General features: G+C 45.3%; 1 protein-coding gene, 1 non-coding gene and 1 pseudogene across 18 annotated transcripts in view; all 3 read left to right on the top strand.

Moving 5' to 3' along the window:
- The first annotated feature begins 1,035 nt into the window (after nt 1–1,035).
- LOC102138203 (leucine-rich repeat-containing protein 37A3-like) lies at nt 1,036–6,982 on the top strand (annotated as a pseudogene).
- A 4,400-nt stretch (nt 6,983–11,382) lies between these two features.
- The window catches only part of ACBD5 (acyl-CoA binding domain containing 5), a 48,562-nt gene continuing 38,086 nt past the window's right edge, over nt 11,383–21,858 (top strand). For 4 of the 17 annotated variants that reach the window (XM_045399753.2, XM_045399747.2, XM_074001279.1 and 1 more), the window contains exons 1-3: nt 11,383–11,435; nt 13,029–13,194; nt 18,598–18,718. In XM_045399753.2, coding sequence (XP_045255688.2) covers nt 13,119–13,194; nt 18,598–18,718 — 197 coding nt within the window. In that variant the 5' untranslated portion in view covers nt 11,383–11,435; nt 13,029–13,118. Of the gene's footprint in view, nt 11,436–11,626; nt 11,667–12,044; nt 12,130–12,711; nt 12,836–13,028; nt 13,195–18,597; nt 18,719–21,858 lie in introns of those variants that run through there. The other 13 variants (XM_045399751.2, XM_045399738.2, XM_045399750.2 and 10 more) reach the window with 5 other exon arrangements.
- On the top strand, nt 21,471–21,532 carry LOC123566978 (U7 small nuclear RNA). Its single transcript, XR_006689691.1, has one exon. It is a non-coding gene; the product is annotated as a U7 small nuclear RNA (small nuclear RNA).

The following is a 21,858-nucleotide window of genomic DNA, read 5'->3' as shown; positions in this document are numbered from 1 at the left end:
GCTCCAACCTGTGGAGCCGGCGGGCCTGGCCAACCAGGTAGCCCGCGGCTCCCGCTGAGGAGCGCTGCGCCCTGGCCCCGCAGCCGCCGCCCGCGTCCGAACCCATCCGGGGGCTCCGCTCGCTGCAACGCGGTAGCAGCCGGGGCAGGTGGGCCGCCACCAGGTTGAGGTGGCGCCCAAGACGCGGCTGAGCTCGCCCGGAGTGGGCAGCAGTAGCAGGAAGAAGCCGCCGCCGCCAGCACCCCCAAGCCCCAGCGTCCCTGGCCGGCGGGGGGCGGGGCGGGGCGAGGAGGCGGGGACAGCCACCTGGCCCGGAGGGCTGTCGACAAAGTGGTATACGATGATGGAGGAGCGAGGACGGTGACGCCGAGGAGACCCAGGAGTGTGAGGACAACTAGGAGGATGAGACGGAGGACGACGACGATGACTCCGATTACCCAGAGGAGTTGGAAGACGACGACGAGGACGCCAGTTGCTACACGGAAAGCAGCTTCAGGAGCCATAGTACCTACAGCAGCACTCCAGGCTGGAATGCAATGTTGCGATCTCGGCTCACTGCAGCCTCTGCCTCTCTCAGGTTCAAGAGATTCTCCTGCTTTAGCCTCCTGAGTAGCTGGGATTACAGGTCAGTTGCTCTCCCTGGAAGGAAGAGTACTCTCGATTTCACCTTGAAGGAGGAAGAGTTCAGGCTGCCAGAACTGGACTAGCGCTTCTGAATATCCCCAGGAGAGGTCCCGTGACTTCCTCAGGAAGCTCTGCCGTGCCCCCACCCAACCCTACCCCACCACAGCAGGCCGCTGGAGTCCTGGGACCACCCGGGTCTGCGGCCCAAATCCTCCCTCACGAAGGGGAGGGGAGGGGTATTCCGGCGAGGAGGCATGGGAAGGGGTGCTTGGGCGGGATTGTGACATCAGATTGCCATGGTGACATGGAGCAGATCTAGACCCGAGCCTAATAAAGGCATAAATAAAGGTGTCATAAAGACAGGGCGCGGCGCACGCTTATAAGGGGCATGAGGGTCTTGGGGCTGCCAGAATGGCTGCAGCTTAGTGTGCGGCGCCAGCATGTGTCATGTTCAGCTGCGTTTCTGGGGCCCATGGCCCCTCCTCACGTGGCAACTATTGTGGCTACTAGTCAAGGAGGCTCAGCCTCTGGAGTGGGTCAAGGACCCGCTCAAGCTGACCTCTAACTCCCCTGCCACCCCTGGGGCCGCCTGAGCCCTGGTCTTCCCGCTCCTCCCATCTCCAATGGGAATCTCCCCATGCGCCTACTCCCCCGGCAGACCCGGGGGACTTTGATTACCTGGGGCCCTCTGCTTCCTGGCAGATGTCAGCCCCACCCCAGGAATCGACTGAAAATGTGGTGCCATACCTGGACATGGATTCAGCTGGAGAGCTGCTCCTGGGGTCAGAGCAGTTCTGGGCTGCACACCAGGATTTAAATGACAAGCTGACTCTGCAAGAAAGGCTCCCAGAGGTGGTTCCAATGCTGAACGGGGATCAGAACCAGACCCCAGTTCAGCCTCCTCGCCTCAAAACTAAGTTTCAAACTGCAGATTTCGATCGGGCTGCAGGTCATCAGGCAGATGAAATACTTGTTCCACTAGACAGTAAGGTTTCAAAACCAACCGAATTTATTGTTTCGCCCAAGAACCTGAAGAAAGATCTAGCTCAGCGTTGGAGCCTTGCTAAGATTGTTGGAATTCCACACCAATTATCCAAACTTCAGCATCAGAAACAGACTTTGCAGGCTGAATATTGGAGTATAGACACACTGTATCCCGGCAGCTGCCTCCAGAACTCCGGGTTAACTTGGATGAGCCCCTAGGGCTCCCTGAGCAAGTTGGACTTTTTCAATTCCATCTAGAGCCTGAAACTCAAAATCCAGAGACCCTTGAAGACATCCAGTCCTCTTCACTCCAGCAAGAAGCCCCAGCGCAGCTTCCACAGCTCCCTGAGGAGGAAGAACCTTCTTCAACCCAGCAGGGGGTCCCAGCTGGGCCTCCAGAGTACTCTATGGAGAGTTAAGCTCAAACTCTACTGAACCATGAGGTGACAGTTCAACCTCCAGGTGAGGATCAAGCTCATTATAACTTGCCCAACATTACAGTTGAACCTGCAGATACGGAGGTTACCATAACTTCGGAGCCTACCAATGAGACAGAATCTTCCCAAGCCCAGCAGGAGGCCCCAATTCAGTTTCCAGAGGAGGTGGAACGTTCTGCGACCCAACAGGAGGCCCCAACTGAGCCTCCAGGTTCTCCTATGGAGCGTGAACTTTCCATCAGTGAGCAGGAGCAGCCAGCTCAGCCTTCTGAGTCTTCTGGGGAGGTTGAATCTTCTCAGACCCAGCAGGAGACCTCAGCTTAGCCTCCAGAAGGGATGGAACCTTCTGCAAACCAAGAGGAAGCCCCAACTGAACCTCCAGGTCCTCCTATAGAGCCTGCACTTTCCCCCAGTGAGCAGGAGCAGCCAGCTCAGCCTTCTGAGTCTTCTGGGTAGGTTGAATCTTCTCAGACCCAGCAGGAGACCCAGCTCAGCCTCCAGAACATCATGAAGTCACAGTTTCGATTCCAGGTCACCATCAAACTCAGCATTCAGATTTGCCCAATGTCTCTGTTAAGCCTCCAGACATGCAGCTCACCATAGGAACACAGCCTAGTGCAGAGGTGGGAACTTCTGCAGTCCACCAGGAGGCTACAGCTCAGCTCTCAGGGCCAGGTAATGATGTAGAACCTCCTGCTATCCAGCATGGGGGCCCACCTCTGCCTCCAGAGTCATTGGAAGAGGCTTTACCTTTAGCAATTCAACAAGAGACTTCAGTTCAATTTCCGGAACCTATTAATAATGCAAATCCCGGCCGGGCGCGGTGGCTCAAGCCTGTAATCCCAGCACTTTGGGAGGCCGAGACGGGCGGATCACGAGGTCAGGAGATCGAGACCATCCTGGCTAACACAATGAAACCCCGTCTCCACTAAAAATACAAAAAAAATAATAATAATAATGCAAATCCCTCTCCAACCCAGCAGGAGGCTGCAGCTGAGCATCCACAGACCGCTGAGGAGGGTCCAGCTCAGACTCCAGAGCTCCCTAATGTAGTTGTAGCCCAACCTCCAGAGCATTCAAACCTGACTCAAGCCACAGTTCAACCTTTGGACCTGGGGCTTACCATCACTCCAGAATCCACAACAGAGGTTGAACTTTCTCCTACCATGCAGGAGACCCCAACTCAGCCTCCTAAAAAAGCTGTACCCCAACTTCCAGTATATCAAGAGGTAACAATTCCAACACCAGGTCAGGATCAAGCTCAGCATCCAATGTCACCCAGCGTTACAGTTCAACCTTTGGACCTGGGACTTACCATCACTCCAGAACCCACTACGGAGGTTGGACATTCTACACCCCTGAAGAAGACTCTAGTTCCTCCCAAGCACCCTAAAGTGACACTTCCATATCCAGACCAGGTTCAGACTCAGCATTCAAACCTGACTCAAGCCACAGTTCAACCTTTGGATCTGGGGCTTACCAGCACTCCAGAATCCACGACAGACTTTGAACCTTCTACAGCCCTGACGACTACAGCTCCTCCTCCAGAACTGAGGACACTTCCACCTTCAGACAAGGGTCAGGCTCAGCATTCACACCTGACTTAAGTCACAGTCCCACCTCTGGACCTGGAGCTTATCATAACTACAGAACCTACTGCAGAGGTTAAACTGCCTCCAACCATGGAGAAGACCTCAACTCAGCCTCCAGACCTGGGGCTTGCCATCACTCCAGAGCCCACTACAGAGATTGGACATTCTATAGCCCTGGAGAAGACTACAGTTCCTCGTCCAGACCAGGTTCAGACTCTGCATCGAAAACTGACTGAAGTCACCAGTCCGCCTACTGAACTAGAACCTACTCAGGATTCATTGGTTCAGTCTGAAAGTTATGCCCAAAATAAGGCTTTAACTGCACCAGAGGAACAGAAGGCCTCCACAAGCACCAACATATGTGAGCTCTGTACCTGTGGAATGAGACGCTGTCATGTATTGATCTCAGCCTGAAACAGAGGCTCCGCCAAATACCTGTGCCAGAGCCCAACACCCACAATGGCACCTTCAGCATCTTAAATTTCCAAGGAAACTATATTTCTTACATTGATGGAAATGTATGGAAAGCATACAAGAAATTAATTGTCAATGAAAATTATTTGACTGAATTACATAAGGATTCATTGAAGGCCTGCTATCCCTCCAGTATTTAGATTTATCCTGCAATAAAATACAGTCTATTGAAAGACATACATTTGAACCACTACCATTTTTGCAGTTTATAAATCTTGGTTGCAATTTACTTACAGAACTGAGCTTTGGAACATTTCAGGCCTGGCACGGAATGCAGTTTTTACACAAGTTAATTCTCAATCGCAATCCTCTGACAACTGTTGAAGATCCATATCTCTTTAAACTGCCAGCATTAAAATATCTAAACATGGGAACAACGCATGTCCCATTTACAACAATTAAGAACATTCTCATGATGACTGTTGAACTGGAGAAACTGATCTTACGTAGCCATGTGGTCTGCTGCCTCTGCCAATTTAAAAATAGCATTAAGGCTCTCTGCAAGACAGTCAAGCTGCACTGCAACAGTGCATGTCTGACAAACACCATACATTGTCCTGAAGAAGCATCTGTAGGGAATCCAGAAGGAGCGTTCATGAAGGTGTTACAAGCTCCGAAGAAGCACATGAGCACTGAGCTGACTTTTGAGCCGGAGGCGGCCTCAGACAGCAATGGCATCAACTTGTCAGTCTTTGGGAGTGGACAGCTAGACACCAATGATGTGAGGGATGTTATCAGTGCACTAAGTTACATCTTGCCTTATTTCTGAGCGGTAAATCTAGATGTGAAATCAATGTTGTTACCGTTCATTAAACTGCTTTCTTCAAATGTGCAAGATGGAGATAGGCCCCTGGGTATTTTGAAAAACAATACAAAGAGCCCCTTTCTTCAACCTGTATCCAACAACTCAACTTATGAAAATAAATTAAGAAAGCTGTATTTGCTGGAAAATATGTTAGATGCAGAAATACAAGAAAAAATCGATGAAGTTAAAAGGGAAGAAAAAACTGCCATGCTTTTGCAGTCCAGCTTTCTAGGACAATTTTAAATGCCAAATATTTGAAAAGAAATTAGAAACTATCCAGCTACAGGAAAACAGCCTGGCAAAGATTCAAAGCATAGGGAAAAACCTGCTGAACAGACTCCTCATGGGCCCAAAGAGCATCCAGAAAAGGCACTTCGAAGAGGTGGGAAAGCAGAGCATCAGGAGGGAAGATGGGCCCAGACATTTGCAGAGAACACTGCCAAAGAAATAAGGCTCGGGAGTCCAACCCAAGGGAGCTGAAACAGCCTCACATAGAGCAGGGGTCTGAGAAGTCAGTGGGAAACACCGACTACACCAAGCCTTCGTTCACCCAAGAGCAGTCTCTTTATGTTGAAACTGTTCTCCATGGGCGTGCCTTCTGCCTCCACCTCTGCAAAAGCCCTACCTCAGGTCAGAGACAGATCGAAAGACTTAATCTACACCATTTTCATTTTAGAAAATGCAAAGGCTAGAGTTAAAAATATGAAGACTGCTAAACCAATCGTACATTCCAGAAAAAAGTACCGCTTTCATAAAACTCGCTCCCGCATGGCTCACAGAACACCCAAGGCCAAAAAAGAGTCCAAACTTCAGAAAGAAAAGTTACCTCGATAGACCGATGCTCGCAAAGAGGCCTCCGTTCTCTGCAGCGAAGAGCCTATGAATTCCCCTTCACAGGGGGCTTTTTCATCTTTAGGAGACCCGAGCCCTCAGGAAAATCCTCTTCCAGAAGCATTTGCTCCTTCAGAACGTTTTATAGAAAACACTAATGTAAAAAACACAACTGCAAGAAATGCCTTTGAAGAAAACATTTTTATGGAAAACACTACTATGCCAGAAGGCACCATCTCTGAAAACACAAACTACAATCCTCTTCCTGAGGCAGATTCTGCTGGGACTGCGTTCAACTTAGGGCCAACTATTACACAAACTGAGACAAAATGGGAATACAACAACGTGGGCACCGACCTGTCCCCCGAGCCCCAAAGCTTCAATTACTCATTGCTCTCATCTCCAGGTGATCAGTTTGAAATTCAGCTAACCCAGCAGCTGCGGTCCCTCATCCCCAACAACAATGTGCGCAGGCTCATTTCTCATGTTATCCGGACCTTGAAGATGGACTGCTCTGAGACCCACGTGCAATTGACCTGTGCCAAGCTCATCTCCAGGACAGGCCTCCTGATGAAGCTTCTCAGTGAGCAGCAAGAAGTAAAGGTGTCCAAGGCATAATGGATACGGACCAGTGGAAAACTGAGAACTGTATCAACGAGAGCACGGAAGCCCAGAATGAACAGAAACAGCAAAAGTCGAGTAAGCTCACAATAGAAGTTCCAGGATATGGCTATAACAACAAACTGATCTCGGCAATATTTGTGACTGAAATACTAACGACTTTAATTCTAGTTTTCTGCCTCATTGAGATTTATTCTCACCGAAGGTCATCACAAGAAGATGAAGGATTCTCAAGGGGCATTTTCAGATTTCTGCCATAGAGGAGATGCTCTTCGCGAAGTGAGACTCAGGTTGAATCTTTCTCAGACAGCCGCTCTGGCTTAAAGATATGTACAAACCTCTCAATGCCACAAGAGTAAATACCAGGCATGGAAGCTGCACAAGAAGTCATCTAATGAGGATGAGATCCTCAACAGGGACCCTGGGGACAGCGAAGCCCCAACATAGAAGGGGGAGGAGAGTGAAGCCCTGCCATAGGAGGAGAACACAGAGTGACCCCAGCCCGCCTCAGGCCTCCTGCAAAAATACTTAGCATAAGCAACAAGGGCCATCAGAAAGAAAAGCGGGACTGAAGCCAGCAGCCCACGCGTCCACAGAGGCAGCGGGCAGAGGAAGCACAGGGCCATCATTCCCTCCCTTGTTTCCCAGTATAATTAGTCACCCAGACCTGAAAACATATCCTCAGGGGGTGGAGATTTTACAATACCATTGTTCTTGGTGGAAAACAAAATCATTAGTTTATTATATATTGTGCACTGACAGTGATACAGTAGACTTCTTGATCATCTTGAGAAGTCTACAAGACACTAGAAGAATAATCTACTTGTTCAGTTATCTTAACTTTCAATATATCTGTTTTGTCTGTCTTAATTTTATGCATAGAACTGCAGTGATTCTAACTAAAGTGAGTAATAATTCAAGAAGCTTAGGCTCTATTAAAAACACACAGTCATGAATTCTCTATTTAACATGCCTCAATATAGGAATTTAGTCAAAAGTAAATATTTTCCACCTTTGCAGTGGTTCTGCCATTTCCAAATTCTTCCTCCTAAGTGCTCTCAATTTTGTTGTGTTGCTTTTTTTAGAAAAAATTATCACCACAGCCCTGTTTAAATTTAGGTAATAGCTCCCTAAAGCCCCCATGTTAACGTCTGAATTTCTGACATGATGCTTCCAATTTTACTCCAAATTCTTTTTTTTTTTTTTTGAGACGGAGTCTCGCTCTGTCACCCAGGCTAGAGTGCAGTGGCGAGATCTCGGCTCACTGCAAACTCCGCCTCCCGGGTTCACGCCATTCTCCTGCCTCAGCCTCCCAAGTAGCTGGACTACAGGCACCCACCACTAAGCCCAGCTAATTTCTTTTTGTATTTTTAGTAGAGATGGGGTTTCACCGTGTTAGCCAGGATGGTCTCGATCTCCTGACCTCGTGATCCGTTGGCCTCGGCCTCCCAAAGTGCTGGGATTACAGGCATGAGCCACCGCGCCCGGCCCAAATTCTTATCTCACTAATATTTGTCATACCCTCTATGTTCCTTCCAAATCCTCTTTATCTCCCAAAACTCAGTTCCTCCTCTGCCTTTGCATGTCGTCTATATGGAATGCCCAACTTTTTTTTGGATAGTGATAGGCCTTGCTCTACTGGCCAGGCTGGAGTGCAGTGGTGTGATCATAACTCACTGTAACCTCAAACTCCTGGCAAGCGATCCTCCTGCCTTGGCCTCCCAAAGTGCTCAGATCACAGATGTGAGACACTGCGCCCAGCCCACCTCTTTCCCACAGAATGTATCCTCCTTGTTCCTCAAGGTCAGTAAATATGCTTCCTCCTCTCTAGTCTTTTCTGGTTTTCTCCAGAAGCCAGGATCAGGAGTCACTATACCTCCTCTGTTTTCCCCAAGCATTTTATTAATAGATCTTTCATAGAACTCATTGCACTGTATGATATGCACTGGATTATATTGCATTATAATGTTATATTACTGCATCTTTTTCTCCACATTGTAAATTTCTTAAGGATAATTTCCTTTATTCATTTTATGTCCAACATTGTATTTCTTGTCATGGAATAAGCAATAAAATTTTGGTGACTTGAATGATGTGAGAAAACAAGAAGAAAAAAACAGACTTGAGGAATACACAGGTGTATGCCTTATTTTTCATTCTGCATAACTTCTGCCTGTATTTTATTGATAACCTTGGCCTTGAATATGTCTCATATTTTGGAGTAGGGTGTAGCAAATTAATCATCGAATTGCTTATTTATACCATTCAATTTGATCATCACAATTTAGGTCTCTAGCAAGAAGAAAAAGAAGACTTTCACATAGGTGACAAATAAATAGGATACAAGTAGGATTTGTTAATAATAGGAATCTGTTAAAAACAAGATAATTTTTATTGTTTTGTGATAATAACAAAGTAAAAGAAATTGTGTTCCTAGGGTTTACTTATAAATTAAACACACTATTACCACTTTATTTTCCAATTTCATCTCTTTAAGAAAAAAAATGTATTACTTTAAAATGATCTATGAGTACAATTTTATATGGAAAGGGCAATAACTACTTTCAATGCAAATAGAAGTTTATCATTGCAAGGGCAGCTGTAAAAAAGACTTTTAATTCACAACAGGGTGTGTGACATAGGCCTGTAATACGGGGCCAATGTCTCTGAGAAGTTGAAAATACAGTATTACAAAATCAGAAAACAAGCAACAAAACAAAAGTGTCTGTCTTCTCTTCTTTGTCCAATATGTTTGGGTGTTAGTATTGAAGGAGTTCTATAACAAGTGCAAATGATGTGTGAAATGAATCAGCTCTGCCCAGCATATACACAGAGACTATAAAGCTACTTATGTAAATATAGCTCTGCAGTGTTAATTGCTGCAGGACTTGGACAGGTATGGCAGAAAGGGCCTGATTTAGATGACCTAGACACTGATGTCACACTAAACTCTCGGAATTGGCTTCTTGGCTTTCCTCCCTGACAAGTGACTGAAATGGGGGTAGGGTTGAATTTTATGAAGATGTGACACCCCACCACACACACACAATTATTGTATTTTCTTCTTCCTGCCTGTGTTATGGCCTGCTAATGATATACTTTACTTGAATGAACTCATGTGCTCCAAATTTCCTATGGGATAGGGATTGATAATATTCACCATTTTAAGGAAACTATGGCTTGAAAAAACTAAATAATGTGGCAAGAAAGCTAGTAAGTTGCGAAGTCAGGGAAGGTCCCAGGATTCTGTCTCTGGAGACTGTCCCTTCCACCCCATCACACATGGCCGCTGATCATCGAGACAGGTTTCCATGATGCACAGGATGGTGGGTGCAGTGGGGAGACAAGACATGTTTACCACACTCACATCTGTCATTTACCAGCAAATCAACCATGGAAAGCACCAGGGTTCTTAAATAAATGACCCCTGCTGGGACTCACCTTAGATAGCGGATATGTTCGAAGCAGCCTTGGCTCACACCCAGGCTTGGGGCCTCTGTGGAGACGGCGCATCTGCCCATTTGATGTAGCAGAGCCTCCCAGCACACGCAGTGGGCATGGCCTGCAGAGCGCATTTTTCTCATTCCACAGAGCGTCGATTTTAAGACAGATCACCCTGAATTGCCCTTAAAGCTGAGGACAATCTGTCCATCCACTCACACATCACGTAAGAGACAGAAACTTCATTCTCTCTTTCTTTCTGTGGGTGTGTGAAGACATTTCCGTTCCCTCTCTCCCTCGCCAAGGCACCTGCTCAGCACACTTTCCTGTTTGCTTTTTCCTCCTGGGCAGTGCCCGTCCTCCTTGCCTGATTCAGATCCTTCCCTCGTACTGCTGTCCAATATTTATTGCTCAGCTAAGTATCAAAAAAGAGGAAATACAAAAATATTGAAGGCTACTACGTGCTAGGTAATTTCACATTCTTTATCGGAGAAAACCAAATTTTTCAGAGCTTGTTTCTTGACGGTGTCACACCGTGAACTAACGGCAAATCCAAACTGGACTTTGGGCCAAGATAACCCCAAACCCGCTCATTTTCCTCAATCCCATCAGAGATCACCCTAAAGAAGGCGATTTATGCCGGGCGCGGTGGCTCACGCCTGTAATCCCAGCGCTTTGGGAGGCCGAGGCGGGCGGATCACAAGGTCAGGAGATCGAGACCACGGTGAAACCCCGTCTCTACTAAAAATACAAAAAATTAGCCGGGCGCGGTTGTGGGCGCCTGTAGTCCCAGCTACTCGGGAGGCTGAGGCAGGAGAATGGCGTGAACCCGGGAGGCGGAGCTTGCAGTGAGCCGAGATCGCGCCACTGCACTCCAGCCTGGGCGACAGAGCGAGACTCCGTCTCAAAAAAAAAAAAAAAAAAAAAAAAAAGAAGGCGATTTATTTTTAAACAACTGAAACATCTATAGGTCACATTTATTATTTCCCATTAAAAATGAAAAGGATTCTATTAAATCCAATAAGGGGGAAATGAATATTTCTTCAATTTAGGTTTGTTCCTTTTATGGAATAAAATAATACGCGTTAGATGTCACTGCTTTTTAGCCACTCATACATTACCATTTGGAATTATTTAGTATTTACAACCCCAAGTTGGTTCTCTAATCTATTCCTCATCTTTGTGTGGTAATTTTACAAAATGTCCTCTTCATTTTTGAAGACAAAGAAACGTGAAACGTTCACGATCAAATGATTCCCCCTGTGTTGTATTAGACGAACCCGAAGCAAAGCCTCCGGAGGGCGCTGGAGAAGCCGCAATTCCAGACACCGCCGCAGTCTCAAGACACCACTGAGCGACTGTCCGCTAAGCTGGAAGAAGCGGATGTGGCATTTCGAAGTAGCACGAAATGCAACCGGCTAGGAAGGAGGGCTTTCCGTCGCACGGCGGCTGCGTCGCCAGGACAGAGACGCCGAACCGGAAGATCTAGCAGGAATACCGCCCGCCGCTGGGAGGTATCCGGAAGCGCGGCAGAGCGGAGGACTACATTTCCCATAAGCCCGCGGGGCAGGGCGAGGGGCGGGCGTCGGGGACATTACCGGACAGGCCTTGCCCGGCAATACCAAGGTAAATGCCGGCGCCGCGGCTCCGAGGGAAGAGTAACTTACGATCTGCGCCTAGATTTTTACTAGTAACCCTCCTAACCCATCCCCGAACTGACAAAAACGACTCTTCCATCCGGGAGACTTTGGGATTTCCGGGCCCCAGGACTCCACCCCTCACAACCTAGTCAGTCCCCCCACCAACGCTGGGCCTGCGGCACTTCCCAAATGCCTAAGGACGCTGGGGGTTGCGCTAGTAAGTTGAAGGCCCAGGGTACCCCCTATCTAGGATTGACGACCCATACTGTTATTGGCCCCTCCCTCCACGCCCAGTATCCTATTTTTAATTTTTTTTTTTTTTAAATTATTGGTTTCTTAAATAGAGCCAGGGTCTCGCCATATTGCCCAGGCTCGTCTTGAACTCCTGGCTTCAAGCGATCCTCCCCACTCGGCCTCTCAAAGTGTCGAGATTACAGGCGTGAGCCACTGTGCCCGGCCGTCCCCAAGCCCAGTCTCCTATAAAATCCGGCGGGAGGTGCCTGGCTCCCTGGGGCTGGGTGGAAAAGGTAGTAGAGGGGAAAGTTGCCCTCCGTCCCAGCCCAGTTTAGGAGCCGACGACCTCCCCTCTCCTTAGGCTGCTCCTCGGACGTTCTTGGCTCAGGGCGGCGAAAACTGTCGAAGACCTGCGGGCCAAGGACTGCTGAGCACCTCCATCCAAGGTCCCCAATGCTTTTCTCCATCTACCCTTTAGAGTGGTGTCACGATTGCCACTGGAGAGGCTAAGTGACTTGCCCTAGGTCACATAATTTAAATGGCAGTACTGGAGTTTCGCACAGAACCTGCCCCGACTTAAAGCCCTTTGCTTAGGCCCCATTACCTTCCTCAAACCTTAACTTAGGAGAGTGCAGGCGCTGGGGACCGCAGAGTCATTTTTGTTGCCCAGCGGTGCCGTCGAGTGCAGCTTTGGGCCCAGGCGCAGAACCCAACCGCGCATCCCCAGCGCGCACTTTGTCCACCCGGCTGCCAGAGCGGACACATAGGTCCGGCCTCGGTTTCCCCCTTCTGAACAAAAGTGCGCACAGGGTGCTCCCCGCACCGAGCCGGGACTGTGGCCCCCTGGAAGGTTCTCTCTCCTCCTTTCCTCGCTTCCCGGACCCTCCTCTGGGGACAGACGGACCGCGCGCGTCCTCGCCGCGGCGGCGGGTCGAGTGGGTGGGGTTTGCGCACTGCCGCTGCGGCGGCGACGCCAGTGGATCCTCCGGTGACTCTGGGGCGGGGCTGTGGGGAGGGCACGGACTGACAGACGGACTCCAGCGGAATGGGGGGTGTGGCTGCTCCGCCAGGGTCCCCAGGGTGGGAGAGCGGCTCCGCGGCCACCGGTGCCCGGACCCCCTCTGTCTTCTGCTAGACATGCTCTTCCTCTCGGTGAGTTGTTTTGCTGTCGTCGCGGGCCGGATTTGTGGCCTTAGTCACGCCCCGGGGGAGGAGGAAGGAGCCTGGCCGCTTCGATCCGTGTGGCCTGGATAGGGCAGGGCAAAGGGGAACAAACTGACCCGCTTCGCTCCCGGGCCTCCTCCCTTTGGGGCATGTTGATCCGCGGCTGCGCTCCATGTTCCAGTTTCATGCAGGCTCTTGGGAAAGCTGGTGCTGCTGCTGCCTGATTCCCGCCGACAGACCTTGGGACCGGGGCCGACGCTGGCAGCTGGAGATGGCGGACACGAGATCCGTGCACGAGACCAGGTTTGAGGCGGCAGTGAAGGTGATCCAGAGTTTGCCGAAGAATGGTACGTGCGCTGGGCCCCGGCTGGAGACGTCTGCTGCAGAGAGCCCCGAAGCCCCGGCTTACCTCTTTTCACTTTTTGGTTCTAGTGTTGTTTATTTAGCCTACTTTTTTTTTCCGTGTAGGAGCCATGTAGTGGAAGGGGAGCTATTGAATATGAATTAATTAACGTTTGATCTTCCAAACCGGAGAAAAATATAATATCCAGATTTTAAGTAGTTCATATTGTTGAAAACAGAAGTCTTGTCACTTAATGACTGCGGATTTGGGTATACTAAAAAAAAAAAAAAAATCCGGGCCAGGCGGGGTGGCTCACGCCTGTAATTCCAGCACTTTGGGAGGCCGAGGTGGGTGGATCACCTGAGGTCAGGAGTTCAGGACCAGCCTGACCAATATGGTGAAACCCCATCTCTACTAAAAAATACAAAAATTAGCCGGGCATGGTGGTGTGCGCCTGTAGTCCCAGCTACTTGGGAGGCTGAGACAGGAGAATTGCTTGAACTCAGGAGGCAGAGGCTGCAGTGACCCGATATCGTGCCACTGCACTCCAGCCTGGGCCAGAGAGCCAGACTCCGTATCAAAAAAAAAAAAAGCCAAAAAAACAAAAACAAAATTCTAGGCTGGGGTGCCTAATGCCACACACTCATAGGGTCTACCAGCTGAAGCCTTTTGAAAACTTTTGATATGAAGGGACAGAAAGGAAAGAATATAGTCAGTTGTGAAATAATTTCTCTTTATTTTAATAAATATATATTTTCTACCTTTTTATTTGCTATTCCATTCTATCAGGTTCTCTTTTTTATATTCATATTGGACCTTCTTTCCAGCTTGTGAGAAAAAAGTCATTCCAGTTGCTGAACTCTTTCTTGTATTTAATGTGTTATTTCTCTGGCTGCTTTTTAGATTTCTTTTCTATCTTCGGTTTTCAGCAATTTGACTAGTGGGTGTGGTTTTTCTTCATATTAACCCTGTTAACGATTTGCAGAGCTTTTTGAATTTGTAATTTTATGTCATAGACCAATGCGAAGTTTTTGGCTACTAGTTAAATATTTTTCTCTGTTCTAAATGCAGAGTCTTAGAGAGGAAGGCGTACTTTTCAATTCATATCTTTCTACATTATATGAATTATATTTCACAATAAACATATTTACTTATTTAGAGATGGAGTTTCGCTCTTGTTGCCCAGGCTGGAGTGCAATGGTGCAATCTCAGCTCGCGGCAACCCCCACCTCCCGGGTTCAAACGATTCTTCTGCCTCAGCCTCCCGAGTAGCTGGGATTACACACACGCGTCACCATGCCCGGCTAATTTTGTATTTTTAGTAGAGACGGGGTTTCTCCATGTTGGTCAGGCTGGTCTTGAACCCCCAAGCTCAGGTGATCCGCCCGCCTAGGCCTCCCAAAGTGCTGGGATTACAGGCGTGAGCCACCGCGCCTGGCCCAATAAACATACTTAGAAAGTAATGTTAGGTACTACTACTGTGCCACAATTGTAAAGCTAGGAATACAACTATAGTATTTAATATCATGGTTTCTGTTTTCATTAATTATCATCTGGCTAGGTAATGAATATTCACAAATCATTCAGTAAAAATTAAATACAAATTCAGGAAGTTTTTAAAACAAATACACACAAAATAGTGTTGCATTTGTAATTTCTTTCCTTCTACGGTGTTGTCTGAAGCTTTTGTAATTTCAGACATTCTATTGCAGGAGGACATACGGGGGACTGAAAGATAAGAAAGAATAAACAAAATATAAAGAAATAACATAAATTTATTTAGGTATTGATTTTTTAAGTCCCTGATTATTAGAGTTCATAGAAAGGTATGATTCTAAGAGCTTGATGTAAGTAGTATGTTTACACTTTCTCCTAAAGCACACGTTTTTATAGTTTTTTGAAAACTGGTAAAGCTAGACTGATGTCTCTAGGCCACTATCCCTGTTGACATTCCTTATTAGGAAACCCGTATAAAGTACATTTTGTATTTACATAACATTTAAGAAGGTATTGCAAAGTTTTAAGATACCCTATCTGCCGGCGCGGTGGCTCACACCTGTAATCCCAGCACTTTGGGAGGCCGAGGCGGGCTGATCACGAGGCGGGCGGATCACAAGGTCAGGAGATCAAGACCATCCTGGCTAATACGGTGAAACCTCGTCTCTACTAAAAATACAAAAAATTGGTTGGGCGTGGTGGCGGGCGCCTGTAGTCCCAGCTACTGGGGAGGCTGAGGCAGGAGAATGGCATGAACCGGGGAGGCAGAGCTTGCAGTGAGCTGAGATCCTACCACTGCACTCCAGCCTGGGTGACAGAGACTATGTCTCCAAAAAAAAAAAAAAAAAAAGATAACATATCAGGCCAGACATGGTGGCTCACACCTGTAGTCCCAACACTTTGGGAGGCTGAGACAGGCCCTGAGGTCAGGAGTTCAAGACCACCCTGGCCAACATGGTGAAACCCCACCTCTACTAAAAATACAAAAATTAGCTGGGTGTAGTGACCGGCTCCTGTAATCCCAGCTACTTGGGAGGCTGAGGCAGGAAAATCGCTTGAACTTGGGAGGTGAAGGTTGCAGTCAGCTGAGACTGCACCATTGCACTCCAGCCTGGGTGACAAGAGCCAGACTCCAACTCAAAAAAAAAAAAAAGATACCCTATCAAGTGGTAACTGTGTTGGACAACATCCAGTATACTGTTACCCCTTGAAACTAAGTTGATATTAATTGAAGCAGAAGTTTGTTATAATGAATTATAAATATTTTTGTAATACTACTTTTAAACCATTTGATTTGCTTTGAATCATTATACGAAGAGCAAGATCTTGGAGTTTTTTGTTCCTTGTTGCTCAATCCTTATTTAAGGCCTGAAATAGTAATGAATCCTATGGCATCTATGTTTGGTATGACCTTAACCTTTTAAAATTTAAATTCTTAGCTAATATTTCAAATACATATTAAATACATCATGTATGAGCACCTTGAGAACAGAAATCTTACTTGAGTGTCTTACACACAGACTACACTCGATAAATGATCTCGGTTTTGGGGTCTTTTTAATATCATTCACCTAAGCCAATAAACTTATTTGGTTGACTTACTGAAGATATTTTGAGATTAAACTTTTGATCTTTTTTTCTTTTTCTTTTTTTTTTTTGAGACGGAGTCTCGCTCTGTCGCCCAGGCTGGAGTGCAGTGGCCGGATCTCCGCTCACTGCAAGCTCCGCCTCCCAGGTTCACGCCATTCTCCTGCCTCAGCCTCCGGAGTAGCTGGGACTACAGGCGCTCGCCAGCTCGCCTGGCTAGTTTTTTGTTTTTGTTTTTTTTTTTTTTAGTAGAGACAGGGTTTCACCACATTAGCCAGGATGGTCTCGATCTCCTGACCTCGTGATCCGCCCGTCTCAGCCTCCCAAAGTGCTGGGATTATAGGCTTGAGCCACCGCGCCTGGGAACTTTTGATCTTTTAAATTTAGATTTGTGTTATTTAAATAAGCGACCGTTTTAAACTGTGGTTTCTCCTTTTTTTCCCCTCTGCTTTATAAAGGTTTATGTCATTAAAACACTGTATCTATTAGGTACTCCTAAATGTGCATATATTATACAGATAATTGTTATAGTGATTTGAGAATTAATTATGCACTCTCGGCCAAACCTGAAACACCAGCTCTCAGTTTATCTGTGTGGTAATTTCCACAGCTTTTTTTTTTGAGACCAAGTCTTGCTCAGCTGCCCAGGCTGTAGTGCAGTGGTGTGATCTTGGCTCACTGCAAACACCGTCTTCTGAGTTCAAGCAATTCTCCTGTCTCAGCCTCCTGAGTAGCTGGGATTACATGCACCCGCCATCATGCCCAGCTAATTTTTGTGTTTTAGTAGAGACGGGGTTTCACCATGTTGGCCAGGCTGGTCTTAAACTCCTGACCTCAGGTGATACGCCCGCCTCGGCTTCCCAAAGTGCTAGGATTACAGGTTTGAGCCACTGTGCCCAGCCCACACAGGTCTTATAAACTGCTAGCTTATGCAATTTACAAACTTTAAAAAAATCTTGTTACAATTTTTATTTTTATTTTTATAATTTTGTTATAAAGGTAATATACACTGATGTTTAAAACTTTTTTAAAAACAGATAAGTGAAAAGGAAAAGAATCTGTATACTTACTATTCAGAGATAGTCTTTAAACATTTTATATTTATCTTTCTACTGTACTTTTTATGTATATAAATATTTGCCAAAATGTATCATATTATATATGTTTTTAAACTTATTTTTCTAAATTTATAGTAGATCGTGGAACTTATACCATTATTTATATTTTTCTACAATATAACTTTTTAGGGCTACAGTTATATATTGTCCTGTTACATTTATATATCATAATTATTTAAACATTTATTATAAAACAATAATTTAACAATAATATAAAAACATTCCAATTTTTCAGTTATTGAGAATACTACAACTTAAGGCACTTGCTTATACAATTTGAATTTTTTTTTTTTTTTTTGAGACAGGGTCTTTCTCTGTCGCCTAGGCTGTAGTGCAGTGGTATGATCACAGCTCACTGCATCCTTGACCTCCCTAGGCTCAGGAGATCCTCTCTGCTTAGCCTCCTGAGTAGCTGGGACTACAGGGTGTGCCATCACACCCAGCTAATTTTTGTTTTTATTTGTAGAGACAGGGTTTTGCTATGTTGCTCAGGCTGGCCTTGAACTCCTGAGGGTCAGGCGATCTGCCTACCTCAGCTTCACAAAGTGCTGGGATTACAGGCGTGAGCCACCACAACTGGCCAATTTAAAAGTTTTAAACATGAGAAAAGTTATAGATATGCTAGAAACATATATGAAGAATTATCATCAAATTGATGTCTCCAAAATTACAGAGATAGGAAGTGAGATATCTGTTTTGTCTTAGATTAATTCTTTTTCTACCATAGTGTATACTCTTTGGCTTTAGCCCCAAATTCCTTATCTACTGAGAATTTGAAATTTGGCAGAATGTACATGTAACTTTTTCACTTACGCTAGTCAGTTTTGATTTGTCATAATCTTTGAATAAAAATACCTTATTACAATTGATTAATAATAGTTATTCTATATTTTAGTATGTTTTTAAAGAGACATTTGCTGGTTATTTTGGTTGTATCTACTGCATGTCTATTCATGTATTGTTTTATTTATTGAACCATCTTAGGCGTTGCTATTAAAGTTTAAAATCTCAGAGTGTTTTGAAATCAAAGAAGCAAACAACTGACAGAACCATAACTTTTGTTTCTATAAGATAGAAATAAATCATTATCTAAAGTATTAATGCAATATAAAATCACTATTAGTATAGCTAAGCTAATTATAACCTTAGATTATCTATCAGTTGTATTCCCCAGGTGATCTGTATTTAATGTGTGTTTCCAACAGGTTCATTCCAGCCAACAAATGAAATGATGCTTAAATTTTATAGCTTCTATAAGCAGGCAACTGAAGGACCCTGTAAACTTTCAAGGCCTGGATTTTGGGATCCTATTGGAAGATATAAATGGTAATTTTTTGTGTAGAGCTATGCAAGAATTTAAATTTTAATGACATAATTATCATATGGCTGTTACTTAAGTGGTTATACATTATTCTGTGCAGGAAGTGTCCTAGGTATCTAGGTATTGAGTACAATTTTTATTCTCCAGGTTTTTTTTTTTTTTTTTTTTTGAGACAGAATCTCATTCTATCGCCCAGGCTGGAGTGCAGTGGCAGGATCTCGGCTCACTGCAGCCTCTGCCTCCTGAGTTCAAGTGATTCTCCTGCCTCAGCAACCTGAGTAGCTGGAATTACAGGCATGTGCCACCACGCCCAACTAATTTTTGTATTTTTAGTAGAAACGGGGTTTCACTATGTTGGCCAGGCTGGTCTCAAACTCCTGGCCTCAGGTGATCCACCCACCTCGGCCTCCCAAAGTGCTGGGATTACAGGCGTGAGCCACCATGCCCAGCCTTTCCAGGTGCTCTTAGTACAATTTTACACAAATAGGAAAATCTTGGGGAGGAGAGAAAAATAGTAAAACCAAAAGGGATAGGTACATCAAAGATAAAGAAGCATTTTCAGTTAATCTTTACTTTTATGGAGTTTTTCTCTTTTTTTTTTTAAGGCAAGAGCAACTCCCTACCTAAGTTAAAGAAACAAACTTTAACTGCCTCTTTTGCCTCCAAGAAAAATAATGGCTTTTCCTTGTTTGTGTTGAGCCTTGAAGATAATAAGTAACTAGGAATATGACTCAGGTACTGCCACGCTAACTTTTTCTCTAAGCCGTCACTTCTGACCTACTGTAATTGAATAGAAATTTGATTTTTTGTATACTTAAAAGAATTCTAAACTAAAAAAGTATACTTAAAAGAATTATAAACTATAAATTAAAAGAATTATAGACACAGATACCCGTACCTGTCCGTGCTGTTTTCCCAGTTGAGTAACAGTTGATATTCTTAATACAATTGAAACCTTCACAAATGTCTGAGAAAAGTCCATTTTAGACTGTACATTATGAACAGAATATGCTAATTGGTGAAACATGTTTTATTTATTTATTTATTTTTGAGATGGAGTTTCGCTGTTATTGCCCAGGCTGGAGTGCAATGGGGTGATCTCAACTCACCACAACCTCTGCCTCCCAGGTTCAAGCGATTCTCCTGCCTCAGCCTCCTGAGTAGCTGGGATTACAGGCATGTGCCTCTACGCCTGGCTATTTTGTATTTTTAGTAGCGATGGGGTTTCTCCATGTTGGTCAGGCTGGTCTTGAACTCCTGACCTCAGGTGATCCGCCTGCCTCGGCCTCCCAAAGTGCTGGGATTATAGGTGTGAGCCACTGCGCCCGGCGGTGAAGCATGTTTTAAAACCCACACTTTTTTTGGACACAGGGTCTCACTCCCATCACTCAGGCTGGAGTGCAGTGGCACGATCACGGCTCACTGCAACCTCTGCCTCCTGGGCTGAAACAATTCTCCCACCTCAGCCTCCCTAGTAGCCGGGACCACATGCTTGTGCCATCACACCTGGCTAATTTTTAAAATTTTTTCCTTGACGGGGTTTGCCTGTGTTGCCCAGGCTGGTCTCAAATTTCTGGTCTCAAGTGATCCACCTGCCTTGGCTGGGATTACAGGTGTGAACCACCATGCCACACCAGTTTTTTTTTTTTTTTTTTCTCTTGAGACGGAGTCTTGCTCTGTCGCCCAGGCTGGAGTGCAATGGCGCGATCTTGGCTCACTGCAATCTCTGCCTCCCGGGTTCAAGCAGTTCTCCTGCCTCAGCCTCACGAGTAGCTGGGATTCCAGGCACGTGCCACCACGCCTGGCTAATTTTTGTGTCTTTAGTAAAGACAGAGTTTTACCATGTTGTCCAGGCTGGTCTCAAACTCCTTACCTCAAGTGATCTGCCCACCTTGGCCTCTCAAAGTGCTGGGATTACAGGCGTGAGCCACTGCACCCAGCCCGTTTTTGTTTGTTTTTTGTCCACACATTGTGATGTTCAGTTTCTTCACCCTGAATTGGAAGTGCCTAAGCTTGTTTTAAGATTTCTTAGTATTCTACTTTCCTTTAAGATCTTTATGAATTGTCATAAAATAACAGGTTAAATGAAATAGTAATATGTTATTTAATATAACTTAATTTTAGTAGTATTAAATATTATTTAATATGATTTGATTTACCCATTTTAAGAAGATTTAATTATTTGCTTCATGTTTCCCCCTAGAATTGACCTTTGGTGGAGTTAAACACCTTCGGGGAAAAACATATAAAAAGGAGGGTTTACACGTCGGGCAAAAATTTGAAAGAACTATTATTATTTAGGGGTTTAAAAATTTCCTGTCTCTCACATTTTTAGTATCCTAGAAGTGAGAAACCATTTCCTTTTTCAGTTCAAATGTACAAGTTAGGCTCTTATTTAAATTAATAGAACCTTTTAACCAAAATGTCTATTCATTTAAAACATGGCTGGCTGGGCGCAGTGGCTCATCCCTCTAATCCCAGCACTTTGGGAGGTCAAGGCGGTGGATCACTTGAGGTTAGGAGTTCGAGACCAGCCTGGCCAACATGGTGAAACTCCATCTCTACTAAAATACAAAAATTATCTGGGTGTGGGGGCGCATGCCTGTAATCCCAGCTACTCAGGAGGCTGAGGCAGGAGAATCTCTTGAATCCAGGAAGTGGAGGTTGCAGTGAGCCAGGATCACACCACTGCACTCCAGCCTGGACAACACAGCGAGACTCCATCTCAAAAAAAAAAAAAAAAAAAAAACCATGCCTGAGTGTTACAGCTCTTTTAGAATTTTTCTAGCAGGCTTTCTGGTCTTTACCGGAAAGCCTATTGAGAAATTTATATTAAAAAGAAAAAGAAAATATGCCTGTGACAATTAATGTAGTCTTGTACACTTGATCTTAGCGAAAGCCTGAGAAGCAATAATGTAGTCTTCTAAAATGTTTATTTCTGTTACTGTTCTTTGTAATAATATAAAAACTGAAGAGTTCTTATCAAATATTTATGAATAGTCTGTAGTCTCTGGTATATTACTATATAGATGGGTTATATGCTTATTTGTTTAAATACTATTTAATTTGCTAGTTTATTTGCTGTGATAATTTTCTTCATGGTGGCACATTTAAGACAATCCTCTTATGGCTTTAAGTAGAGCCT

Source organism: Macaca fascicularis, chromosome 9 (genome assembly GCF_037993035.2).
Source record: "Macaca fascicularis isolate 582-1 chromosome 9, T2T-MFA8v1.1".
Lineage (NCBI taxonomy): Eukaryota > Metazoa > Chordata > Mammalia > Primates > Cercopithecidae > Macaca > Macaca fascicularis.
This window is presented reverse-complemented; position numbering and strand designations above follow the sequence as displayed.